Here is a 14,419-nt window from a genome sequence, read left to right as displayed (position 1 = left end):
ATGGACTTGACCACCAAAACTTAACCTTGTTCACTGAGCCATGAAATGAGGTCGAGGTCAGGTGAAAACTCTGACGGGCATGAGGACCTTGCAAGGTACGCACATACCAAATATAGTTATCCTATTACTTATAATAAGAGAGAATTCAACATTACAAAAAATCTGAACTTTTTTTTCAAGTGGTCACTGAACCATGAAAATGAGGTCAAGGACATTGGACATGTGACTGACGGAAACTTCGTAACATGAGGCATCTATATACAAAGTATGAAGCATCCAGGTCTTCCACCTTCTAAAATATAAAGCTTTTAAGAAGTGAGCTAACACCGCAGCCGCCGCCTCCGCCGCCGGATCACTATCCCTATGTCGGGCTTTCTGCAACAAAAGTTGCAGGCTCGACAAAAACCCTCAAACAATACGATGGTTGTACCTGAATATTCCATTAAGTTAGTAAGTAACCTCATCGTATGTTTTGCAAGTAATACTGTGCATGTTGCAGTGTGTTGTTGTAAACTTTTGAGCTGTAGACAAAACGCGATTTAACATATATGAATGTTGTTCTAATGTGTAATGGCTAGATTTGTTCAACATATCAAACTGAACATTCCACTCTATTAGTATTTGTCTTTTGGATAGAAAAAAAATCAGAAAAGGTAACCAAAATCTATCAAAGATGGATGCCACCTAATTTCTGAAAAGCTCTTCAAATTCAGTATTTCATATTAGTATTCAAACGACAAAAAAAAAAGTTCAACATTACATTATTATTTTTTGTCAAAAATAACATGGAAACATTTTCTAATATCTTTAAAGAATTGAGACCAAAATCAAAGCAACCTGAGAAGCGTCATAAGTCATAAGCGTTTATTATTATGTTTCTTGATTGGTTACTGTATAAAATTGAGAATAGAAATGGGGAATGTGTCAAAGAGACAACAACCAGACCAACAACAACAAAAGAAGGTCACCAACAGGTCTTCAATGCAGCGAGAAATTCCCGAACCCGGAGGCTGTATAACCTTTAGAAATACGGTAATAGAGGAATATTGATGAATAGTAAATGGTTGTCCCCACAACTTTAAAGTCTACATGTTGATTTTTGTTCTGTATCCGGAATTCCGGCATTTATGTTCCGTATATGACTCTATTTTTTGTAACATCTCTTCACTTCCTGCATTGTTTTGAAAGCATTTTGACCACTATTTCTTGTTATTTCTTTACTGTCTCGTAACGTGGTAAGTTTTTTATATTGATAATATTGTCAAACATATTTTATTCTACCCCCGTAAATGATTTTTATTTGATATTCCTATTGTAAAGTTAAATTTTTGAGTTATGAGATGTGTATGAAACTCCCGGCAAATTGTAAATCTATGGAACGCCATTCGTGACATTTATGTATTCGTCACTTCTTTTGGTATGTATGGCACGCCATTCGGGACACTTTTGATCAATATTTTATTTTTGTCATTTTCATTGTAATTTTGAGCAGAGAAACATTTTATGAATGCTTTTATGATGTTTTGATCTGATTGTAAAGGTTGTTTATTTTTTCTTTTCAGTTTTTACCTTATACTAGAATGATGCACTACGCACCCATTTGATGTCTTGTCGGTGCCTTATATGAATAAAGTTGTGCAAATAAAATTCTTGTTGGTTATCTGGTTGTTTATCCTAGAAACAGCACAGTAAAAACACGAGACAATGGATTCACAACATGGAAATGGTGATACCAGGGATCCAAGAAAACGTACTCTTACGGAACGTGGATTTGAGCTTTACACAGCTAATGTGAATACACATTCTAAGAAGATTGAACTCGTACAAACTGAAGTAGAACTTTGTCTTGAGAGATTTTCTACAACAAAACAAGAAGACACCAACACATTATTAGAATTAAAGAAAACTTTAAATTTGTGTTACTGCAAGTACAGTCTTTATTCAGATGAATATATGAAATTTCTCAAGAACACTAAAATAGAAGAAAGTCTCAAAGTGTATGAGGAGCACAAAATTGAGGATGCAAAGTACAAAAATATTTTAGAACGAGCTCTTCAACAAATGAAAGTGTCAGACAAGGATGAAAAAGAATCTAAATTTACACAAAGATCTGAAGCTCATTCTAGAACTTCATCAAACTCAAGCTCAGTTGCAATCAGAAAACGTGCAAAGGCAGAAGCAGCCCAGGCTAAGCTTGAATTTGCCATGAAGGAGGCAGATTTACAAAAACAGAAGGCTTACATAGAAGAGCAAGAAAAAGTTGCAAGTGCAAAGACATTTACTAAAAAGGCTGAGTTGGAAGCTGAATTAGAATTGCTCAACTATAAGAAGGAAGCGGCGGCTGCTACTGCAGAGGCTGATGCGCTTGAAGAATATGACCAAAATGTTTGTGGTTGTAAAAAGTCTGACCTTCTTCTATCAAAAACTGTTTTTGAAAGAACTAATCAATATGTTGAACAGCAGATACTTCAAGTAAAAGATGTAAAATTAATCCCAGACGTTAATATTGTACAATGTGATCCGTTCACAAATCAGACATCAGGTGATGCAGTCCATCAACATTCACAGATGCCAACAACAAAACCGTCACAGCCAAAATATGATGTGCCGAGTGTGAGCATGGTAAGTGCAGGTTGTAATGATAACGATATAAATATACAAGTTCAAGAACATGCATTAAATCCAAATGCACCTAAATTTCAACCTGAGATAAGCACACGTCAGAGCGCACCTCAAATTCAACCTGTCATGAGCACACATCAGAACGCACCTCAATCTCATCCTGATATAAGCATGTATCAGAACGCACCTCAATATTATCCTGATATGAAGACACATCAGAACACACCTCAGTTTCATCCTGATATAAGCACACATCAGAATATTGCTACAGATCTCACACGATTTCTTCTAAAAAAAGATTTGCTGTTATCAAGATTAACTACGTACAGTGATAAACCTGAAATGTATGCGGTATGGAAGGCTAGTTTCAAAAACATATTAAGTGAACTTTCCGTTACAGCGATGGAAGAGTTAGATCTTATGGTGAAATGGTTAGGTCCTGAATCTACACGGCATGCAAACAGTATTAGAGCATCAAATATTCATGATCCAACGAAAGGATTACAACGTTTATGGGAACGCTTAGATGAACGTTACCGTTCTCCAGAGTCAGTTGAAGCCTCATTAATTGCCAAATTAAACAATTTTCCGAAATTAACACAGAAAGACAACAAAGAACTGTATGAGTTAGTAGACATTCTTTCTGAAATTGAATCCATTAAGGAAGATTCCAAGTATTATTCACTTTTAGCGTATTTTGACTCCTCGTCAGGAGTTCTCCCTATATTGAATAAACTTCCCTACAACATTCAAGAAAAATGGACAAATAAAGCATCTCAATACAAAAGAGAAAAACAAGTAACCTTTCCACCATTTACATTTTTTGTGAAGTTTATTCGTGAATTAAGCCAAATAAGAAACGACCCTAGTTTTGCGTATGACCAGACAAATCAACCTAAAAACTCAAACACAACAGCCAAATCACCAGCATACATGTACATGTATAAGACAGCTATTACTTTCACAAAACCGAAGTTTCTAGTAGTGACCTTGACTTACAAAAACAATGTATTTTGCATAATACTGGACACTCATTAAACGAGTGTAGAGCATTCAAAGCAAAACCTTTTCAAACACGTATGAAGTTTATCAATGATAATAGAATTTGTTACGGTTGTTGTGAATCGACAAAACATGTAAAACGAACATGTACTAACGCAATTAGTTGTAGTGAATGTGGCAGTGATCGCCACCCTGGAGCATTACATATAAATCGCTCTAACACGTCTAACGACTTTATAGATCAGAATAATAATGAATCAAGTTTGCCTGTCCACAGCGGGGAGGCAGAAATAGAAACTAAGTGCACAGAAATTTGTGGGACATCATTTCATAGTAGATCATGCGCAAAAATCTTGCCAGTGAGAGTTTTTAGACCTGGACAACATGGACATTATGAGAACTTGAAACTTTATGTTATATTAGACGACCAGAGTAATCACTCATTGGCATCACCATTATTTTTTGACACTTTTGGAGTGCATGGTACATCAGAAGAATATGTGTTATCTTCCTGCTCAGGACGCGTGAAAATGTCAGGACGTAGGGCAAGTGGCTTTGTAGTTGAATCATTATATGGACAAGTTCAGTTGGAATTACCCACATTAATAGAATGTGGTAATCTTCCACATAATAGAGAGGAAATACCCACACCAGATATTGCTATCAGACATAACCATTTGAAAGAGATGGCAGATCACGTTTTATAACAAATTATTGGACCTCGTAATGCTCCGTTCGCACAAAAACTGCCTCTAGGCTGGGTAGTTATAGGAAACATGTGCTTAGACGGAATACCTACTCGTGATGATGTTAATACATATCTGACACATATTGCACCAGATAGTCTAGCTTCGATCCTTCAACCATGTTCTTACAATCATGACGATCATGAGTCTTTTGGCTGCTGTAACGATAACTTTGGAGTCTCTCAAACGAAAGACAATACAAATACAAGTGCAATTTTCGAACGCACTGTACAAGATGACAAATCTATATTATCTATCGAAGGTAGACATTTTTTTACATTAAAGAAAACTGATCTCCAGAAGGACAAAGAGGGTAACTGGTGTTCACCTTTACCTTTCCGCACTCCAAGAAGACGTCTTCCAAATAACAGAGCAATGGTTTTGCATCGTGCTGAGTCATTTGGGAAAAGTTTACAGAAAAATCCATTAAAACAAGAACACATAGCTACATTCATGCAGAAAGAGTATCGACAAGAATGGGAAACGTCTTTGACACTACTTGAAAATGTGAAGATCCGTAGACTGTTTACCGGTACGTCAATTTCAATTCGAGATGCTTCAAAAGCTGAATTACATACATTTTATGATGTATCTGAGCAAGCAATTGCAGCAGTTGCCACTTTAATCAGTTCTGATGGTATTGTCCGCAAAGTCCGTCTGCACATTATCAGTGTAGGTAAATCGGTTGTATATATCCGTCATCTTAGTGCCGAATCTAAGACAAACAAAATGATTTAAATATTTGAAATTATCCAATACCTCAGTAGCAATATACCAGCTGCACCCGCACATTGGATAACCATTTCCAACTTATTCGGTATTCAAGAGCCTGCACCAATGTCAGAGCAAAAAGTTCATGAATCATGGTTACGTAAAAGAACGCCAAATTCTTTTTTTTTTAAATCATCGGGAGACATCGAATACCTGTTGATAAACATTCCGTCTCAACTTCACAAATACAACATATACAATGATTTGAGGTATCTATTAAAGGTCACCTTTATTATTACCGTGTTATAGTGTTTTTTCGTTTGGCTCGGTACATACCACCAATATGTTGTTGTGCAGTGGTAACTTTTTGTATTGTTGTCTTCCATTTTTGTTTATATGATTTGTCTTTATGCCATTTTCGTTTCTATTTTCACATCTTTCTTTGTTATGATTGTGTTTAAAATTATAACACAATGTTGACTGCTGTATCCCTTATTTTGATATGTTAACACATTATGTCTGTATGTTTTGTTCGCATATTGTTCATGTTGTTGTCAATATAATTGAAAATTATGTGACTTGTGAAAGGTTGATCTAGCTATAAACTCATGTTAAATCTGCCGTTTCCATATAAGGAATTGCCTGTTTCAAACAAGAAATATACGACAGTTGTTTCAATTTGTTATTTGTGTTTGAGTTTTTGGTTTTGTTATCTAGACTTTCTTATTTTATTTTCTCTGCAGTTCTGTATTTTTCCTGTTTTACATTTTACTTAATTTTGATATTTGAAGTTGATGCTTTAAATTACACAAGTTGGTCATCTTCAACGCTATTGATTGTTTATTTTTATTTAAAAGTTTGTGTTCAGTCACTGATATAATGGTTATCAGTATCTTTAGCTAGAGTGTCCACTTGATCACTAAACATGAGGAAATATAATTTAAAATGTAAATCAACATGATCAAAAATAATATATATATTAACTCCTTTAACATGTTTAGTGTGAATCTGAAGTGTAAAACAAAAGAACCCTCACAGATTCTTAAACATGTTCAAACTATGCAATCTGGTTATTGATTGTACACCTTTATGTGGACCGCTGTTATGCGGAGTATAATATATCAATGTTATCAATACGGGTTGCAATCTAAAGTTATATAGATGAAACTTCCTGTGGCAAACTTCACAACAATCAAGTTTATGAAAGTGTATTCTTATTTGTTCTTATAACTGTCTGATTGAACAATTAAAAGTAAGATTACATCTGTATATTTAGCATCGACAGGAATAGATAACAGCTGTCTAATTCCTGACTAAAGGCATTATCCGAAGAATATATAACTAGTTATGATGTTTATTTGTATTTCGGTTATTTTTGGGTTACTCTCTCATCTCCATATAAGTTATTCAAGCAGGTTGACGTAATGTTGGTTATAAACGAATATATAAGCAAATTTTTCATTACTATGTATTTGCTGTGATTTGCAAGTTCGAAATTTAACTCTGTCGTTTCAATTTTACGATTCGTATCCTCCAATGCTTTGTGCACTTTTGGTTTAAAATACTTGTCCTTTATATTTACATGGCATATAGTATAGGTTTCGCTACACACAATTCAAAATAGCTTTTGTTCAATATAGTTAAAATAGCTATGATATAAGCGTTCGATCATATATTGCAGCTTAAAGCATATCACTGTGAATATGCCGTTTTCGTCTTGTCTTTTTATTGGGCAGTTTTTTACGCAATAAAATTATGATAACATTATCCACACAAGCGATAGGCAACGTACTCATCAGACTTGACATGTGTTAGTGCTAATAACGCATTAACTATTTTTACTTTGCCATATTGATATACATTGTGCACACCAGGTTCTTTATATTCTTGTTGTTTATATAAAATTATAGAAAGATAATTCATCTTTAAAGGAAAAAAAAGAAGTTGTATGAGTGTCAATGATACAACCTTTCATCTAAGTCACAATATGTAAATTTTATTGTAGGTTCACTTTGCATACTGATATTAGTTGATAACTCTCTAGTTTTTTAATTTGTTTTTTATTTTCCAAAGCAAATGAAATTTTAATAAAGTGTTCATTCATTATGCTTGGGTCAAAGTCTTTGTCAAACCTTTGCTTAACTGCTAGATAGAGTTGCTGTTATTTGCATAGAAGATTATTTAATTTATCGTGGATATCCTTTTTTCAGTTTGCTTTAATAATACATTTATATTATGTCTGCCGAAAACACTTGATGATCACGAATACGATTAAATTTATTTTGTGATTCTAGTTAAATTTACGGTTAAGTTGATTAGCTGATATGATATTATGATATCAGCTGCAGTCACTAGAAAAATATCATTTAAACATTGTATTGGAACATAACCGCAGCAGATGTACCCGATATTATTTCGATTGTGATGTTTCTGTTCTGGCACATCGCAGTTAAAAGCCGATAACTATTAAAAAGTATTCGGTAAAGCATGTCAGTGAGTTAAACATAGGCCCTACAAATGAAATAAATTCAGGAAACATGTTAATATCTTCGATATTAACATAAGAAATATGAATTCAATACCAATCTTTGAAATGTACAAAACACCAATATTTTAAGTTGAAAGAAAAAAAAAACATGAATAAACTGCATGAAGAGAAAAACTACAAATTCTGAAAACTTTATTAGTAAATTGACTACATATTATATGAGTGTAACAATCCACAATGTCATTGAGAAAATGCCTGTATAAAGTCAGGAATATGACAGTTGATATCAATTCGTTTGACTAGTCTGAGCTTTTGATTCTGCCATTTTGTAAGGTACTTTCCTTTATGATTTTTTCTCGGAAGTCGTTCATCTTGTGATTTAACTTGGAACCATCTATTGGAATGGTAATTTTAATTAAAGATTTTAAAAGAATTTTAAAAATCACTCACTGATAATATTCAGATGGAAACCATTTCATTTCATCCTAATGTGAACAGTTTAACTTCAGCAATGAAAAAACTGCCTTTATTCCTATTTCAGATTATGTCTTGTATCTCGCACTAGTTTTGATTCGCCAATTCATCACAACCATTTTTTTCAATACGCCAGTTTCATTTTTTGTTGTTGCTTAAAGCGAGATAACTGTTTATTTATAAGATGTTTTTTTCTTTCCTCATTCACTGTATTTGTACATTTTGTATTCAATGTAAAAATAATCATATGATAGATATATAAACGAGTATTGTGTAGATATAGTAAGTATTCAATGTACAAAATGAAGCGTGTACCTCTGTCATTTTTGCGGTATATTTATGTATGAAACAATGTACAGCAATGCATGTAGCAAATAAAGAGAATGCTTCCATGTTACTCAGTACAAATCATAACTTATATTTCGAAGTATAGACTTATATGAATTGTCGACTTTAAATTAGATAGTTTCGTTTTTAAATTAGGAATACATCTGTTTATGTTCAATTTTGATGGATGAAATCTGGTACGTTTAAAAATATACCTTTGTTTTATATTTGATAGAATGGTTATTGACAAAATTGACCTAAAAATGATCGCATAGGATTTTTATGTCCAACATATAGACAGATCGGACATATTTTGACTTGATTTAATGACTATTTTCGTTTGGGATTAATTACAACTACACTATTATAATGAGACTAAAATAAGTTTTTCTTTGTTAGTATAAACAATCATTTCACCTGGTGTCTTTTAATCAGATGTCTTCTGTCTATTTGTTTAGTATTAGCTATTCTCTGAGGTTAGTATGTTATGTACAGATTGGAATCGACATATAGATTAGTGGGTTTTAATTCCAGTTATTCAAATATACAAAAATGCGTATATTGAGACATCTCGTGCTTTCATCTGTAATGTACAGACCTGAACATTTTATAGACAGGTTTGTATAAATACGTTAGAAGAAATCATTTATTTTCTCTCCTGTGCAGGTAAAACTCATGTGTTCATAAAATAGTGGAGGCTTCAATATACAGTCTATCAAACCTAAACAATTGCGTGATACATATTTTTGTTTTCTATTGGCGCTTTTTAAAAATGAGTATGTCGACGGCAAATTAACTACACCAGTAAGTTTTCGATCTACTTATATGACGATAACTGTTTGATCCCATTTCTTGATTCGTTTAAGTCAGATATATTTGCAGCGCTCCGTGTGAGTACCTATATGTGCCTCCATATGGTATAATAAGATGTAAACATAACTTTGATAATTTTCAATTTATTCTTAAAAAGCGCGACCAATTATGACTCTGGACAAAGAATGAATATGAATGAATGAAAAACAACAATAAGTGCATTCGAATCAATGAATGTGACAGAAAGTACATTTGTACATGTTATCAAACCAAAGATAGGTGTTTGACTATAAATTTTTATTTTTGTTGTTAGATTATATTTACTCGAAAAAAACACAAGATCATTCGAATCAATGAATGTCACAGAAAGTACATTTGTGCATGTTTATGAATAAAAAAATAGTTGTTTGACTAATTTTTTATTTAGTTTTTTTAATTTTGTTTATACGTGTAAACAAGTGTATTTCATTAAAGTGCAAGAAAGTGCAGTTCAATCATATGAAAAATATTGTTGAACTAATTTTTTTATGTTTTTATTTCATGTAAAAAAATCCAAGTGTAATTGAGTTCACGAAAGTGACAGATGCATTTTTCAATCAAACCAAAAATAGCTGTTTGTTTTTTTAAAAATCTACAGATGTTGAACAAATACATGCATTGTAACAGTAACACATGTTCTTAACTTTCGACAACAAAAACTTGAGGGGGAATTTTTCCAGTATCCAATTTGTTCACCAATAACCAACGATGCAATTTGTTAAAAATCAATTGAATGTGTACTTTCTAGTGAAGTTTTTTTTAACACTATTATGCAAAGAATGATTTTCAAATAAATAAAACGTAAAGAGACGGATATCAAGGTAAACATTTTAAAAGAGGAAACCGATACCAATATTTAAAAGATACGATGAAAAACAAACTACAAAGGAAACTGACGTCACACGGACATGGCACGAAATTTCGAGGCTAAGCAGTATAAACCAAGCAAAAACTCCAAGTGAAAATTGATGTTCCGGAATATTACGCAAATTCTGGTTATTTGCAGTCATCTTATTGGTCATATTTGGTACATATTCTAAAAATGGCGATTAAAAGATATATTTTAAATAAATGGCATTTAAACGTCTTCAAAATTGATGACAAAATTTGAACAATTGGAATTCCATTGCATAATTCTTAATTTATCATATATTGAGAAAGATTTGTCTTAGCGGTTTGTCAAGATTGATTTTGTTTATAAATATAATGAATCAAAATATATTGTGACTGTGAAATTTAAGAGTGCTTAGAATATCGACAGAACGTAGGCCATAACTAATTACATGTACAACAAAAAGTCTGCTCTACTGGGCCAGATACAGCATTCTCGAGGTCTTAACTCTTAATAAGCGATCTAAGATTAAAAGGGTGAAAGGTACAAGGTAGAGAATCCCTTCTCGTGTTTTAGTAAAACTGAGAACGACAAAATCATTTAAAATAACAAGTACATGTACAAAATTTAAAAACGACAATTACATGTTCAGAATAGTCTAGGAGACCGAACATGTTTTTTAATTTGTTTTGCAAATCGTAACTCGTTGCCCGTTCCTGATATTACTATATTTTACGATTACACCGTAAAACTAGTGTTGCTAAAGTAACTTATGTAGTAATGCATCTCCCTAAATGTTGTCAAGTCGTTAGTTTTCTCTCAAGGGTTTCATAAATTGTTTTCGTCGTTTTTTAAGAAAGTCTATATTGGTCATAATTTGTCTTAGATATTTATCAAACCAATGAATTTGTGACGCTTCCCCATTTGTTTTGATAAAAAATAAAATTAGCACAACCTTCCCTCCTGACACTTGATATACAAAGTTACAAAAGGCAATGTTTAATTGATAATTCTTAGTGCTTAATTCCTTAAAATATGTAAAGTACTATTATAATAATCATTTATTAAATGGTTATTTGTACTCCTATATCATGTTGTTTCTGCATGTCAGGTTTGTAAAGAACATCTGTATACACAGTACACTTGTATTGATCTATGATTACACATCTGGTGAACAAAGCAATGATTTCTAATCTTTTTTAAGGTACAATAACACTGTTGATATTAGTGCTAAATTCGTAAAAAGAACTTATAATTATCAAATGTTAGTTTGTACTTATGTATCACGTTGTTTATCCATGTCAGGGTTGTAAAGAACATTTATATACATAATACACATATATTGATCTCTGATTTTTTATACATGTAGTTAACATCTTGAGAACAAAAGGGAGATTACAAAACTTTATGTGAGGTACAATAATATTGTTGATACATTATTCATCATGTTTTTGAAATGATATAAACTGTTTAATAGCTTTATTTTCCAGATTATCACTTGTAATAACATGACCATTGTTATCTGAAAACGGCCATTGCTCCTCTCAAAAATTGAATCCCTACGACATTAACTTCAACAGCTTAAGACCTGGTCAACGAACTCACGACACATCAATGCAGCGCCACGACATGAAGTTTTGTCAAATGTCAAGTCATCTGTGATCATGAACGACATTTTCACGACTTTCGCTCGATATTTTGATATGTCTTGGCAATGAGTGTCGTGGGACGAAAAATGGATATGCACCTTTTTTCTCTACGATTTTTTGTCGTGTCACTGTCTTGTGGCTGTCCTAAGAATGTCTTATCACAGTCGTGCGACTTTAAAGACGATGAACACATTGTCGTTGATACCAACATAAACCATTTTGATAAAACAATCGTACGACTTGCGTACGACAATATCACGACTGTCGCAAGACGATCGTGATACAGTCGCACGATTGTCTCACGAATACCTCATTTCATACGATGCTTCCACAACATTGATTGTCTGTCGTACGACAGTGGTACGTTTGTTGTTAAACATCTTTTCGTTTTATTTAGAAGAATACAATTTGATGAGATTGAATGCTTGGCTGCAGTTATCGAATCGTCATATGTTTCAGCTTGTGGTAGGTGGTCCTCCATGTAGTCAACATCATCCTAATTTACTGCTACTACCTTTCTGTTGTTAATTGGGTTTTTTTTGGGAGCATCTTAATAAATTATAATATAAACTAATACAACAATCGTCGTAACATGGACCGAATTTATAATGACACTGAACAATATTGAAAGAAAATGGCGATAAACTGGGCCTTCTTTATATATTAGTATAAAAACTGAACATGAATTAGTGAAACTGTGTTATATATTCAAAATATTAAAAACCGTTTGAGAAATGAAGTATTTATATCTCATCTTGTCTGAAAAAAGTTTCTGTGAGGACATTGGGGACATATTGTTATCTTGAATAACCAACTGTAATCTGCATGGAAAATTTTTTTTTTCTCCATTTTTGAAGGGATACCAATAAAATTATGAAAATGACCGTCCGCATTAAAACAATTAGAAAACAATAGTTTTAATTTACGTTTACATATCCTTAGTTTACCTCTTTATGAATATACACATTGTTAATCTAATATAGAAACAGGTGTTACATTGTTATTTCAAGTTGCTTATGCTCGAAAACATACAGTTTGTGGAAATAACAGATACGTTTCAGTGACTTTATCAAAAACAGATTGATGTGAAGAAAAAAAAATTAAGTGGTAAAATCGATCATAATGGAGTAAAAGGATGTTTGATATTAAAAGCTAGACAATTTAGTGTTATATTCATCATTTTTAACCAATAAATTAAAACAAAACAAAATGTGTATTGCCAAACGGTAAAAATATAAAGGAAGAAGATGCAACTCTCCACAAATAACACAAAAATAAAGCCTATTTGTTTTACATCATATCGATACTCATGTTTTATGTCGTCTTCATCACTAAATCCATTGGATGTGCATACAGAAATTTAGCATTTTGTCTTGGATACAAAATTCTGTTATTAAATGTATATGTTGTTCTTGGCTCTCAACAAATTTCCAGTATTTGCTAGTAATATCTAGTAGGCCATTTGTGTTTATGTTTTTGTAATGTGCTTTTTTTGGGGAATTCATATCTATGTGGTGATTTATGACCTTTTCAGCAGATTTTAGCTTTTTAACAAACATGTTACCTTATTGCTATTTTACAAAATATTCATTTGATTGTTCTGATTGATAATTTCCTTTTTCAAAACAGTAAGAGTGAAATAATAAAAAGAATAATAATCGCAGGAAACTAAAGGAGCACATACCGTTGTCAACAAAATCGACAACGTCGCCATAAATAGAATAACGCTAAACAGATTAGTATTGGTCATGATTACCTTTATCACTTTCGCCGGAACCAACTCAAACTAGAAGATTAACATCGTTGAGACGAACATCGATGATATAATTATTGGTAATTATAAATGATTTGTATCGTATTTAATTCAAAATGAATTTGGTATTAATGTCACAACGACATTCATAGTGATTGGCAGTAAATTTGATTTTAGATATACTAATAACAGAGAGTTATTATCTGTGATCAGATATAGATAGCAACTGTTGTCATGGGTAATCAATCAGCAATTATGATATTGTAATAAGAAGTCAATACAGAAAAAAATGTATGCTTGTGTGATACGGTTAATGGAAAGAGTGATGTATGAGCTAACCTTGACTGAAAAGGCTTTATCACACTTTTAAGCTGTATGACGTCACGTCATCGATTTCAGTCACTATGGCAAACCCTTATCTGCATGATTTCACGTCACATGTAAACATCTACATGTTATATACAATAAACTGTATCTCGATCAGAGTTCTTATTGTCTCTAAAAGTCAGTTATCAATTTCTATATAAAAGAAGTATACACTAGTTTCATTTTTTTCATATTGCAAGCGTATATGTATTAGACCTCCCTGAAATATTCACGTCATAGTGACAAACAAAGCACTTCATCGTCCAGTCATCGCATTGCAGTGTAAACACCTTGGTTCAAATTTCCATCGCAATGGAGAGTCCGTCATCACTAAATACACAATTGTAGATGAAATTAAGGGACTATAATATATTATCATAGACTTGTCCGATGCTTGTTGAGGCCCTTTTTAATGCGATTGGTCCACATATTGCGTACATTAGTCTTTAAAATGTAAGCAATTCATATTGAATCAAGGAGAAACTAACTGAGCACAACTTAGAACTTGATCATCATGGTAACGTCTCTGTTGTATATCGATGATCGAAGTTCAAATGCAACCATATTCAAGCAAATACCACAACTAAGTGATGGCAA

General features: G+C 32.6%; 1 protein-coding gene across 1 annotated transcript; it reads left to right on the top strand.

Moving 5' to 3' along the window:
* Positions 1–1,157: 1,157 nt before the first annotated feature.
* On the top strand, positions 1,158–5,064 carry LOC139526076 (uncharacterized). The gene is made up of 2 exons (XM_071321232.1): positions 1,158–1,235; positions 1,563–5,064. The coding sequence occupies exon 2, from the start codon at positions 1,705–1,707 to the stop codon at positions 3,658–3,660; it is 1,956 nt and encodes a 651-aa protein (XP_071177333.1). The 5' UTR covers positions 1,158–1,235; positions 1,563–1,704; the 3' UTR covers positions 3,661–5,064.
* Positions 5,065–14,419: the final 9,355 nt, after the last annotated feature.

Source organism: Mytilus edulis, chromosome 6, assembly GCF_963676685.1.
Source record: "Mytilus edulis chromosome 6, xbMytEdul2.2, whole genome shotgun sequence".
Taxonomy (NCBI): Eukaryota; Metazoa; Mollusca; class Bivalvia; order Mytilida; family Mytilidae; genus Mytilus; species Mytilus edulis.
This window is presented reverse-complemented; position numbering and strand designations above follow the sequence as displayed.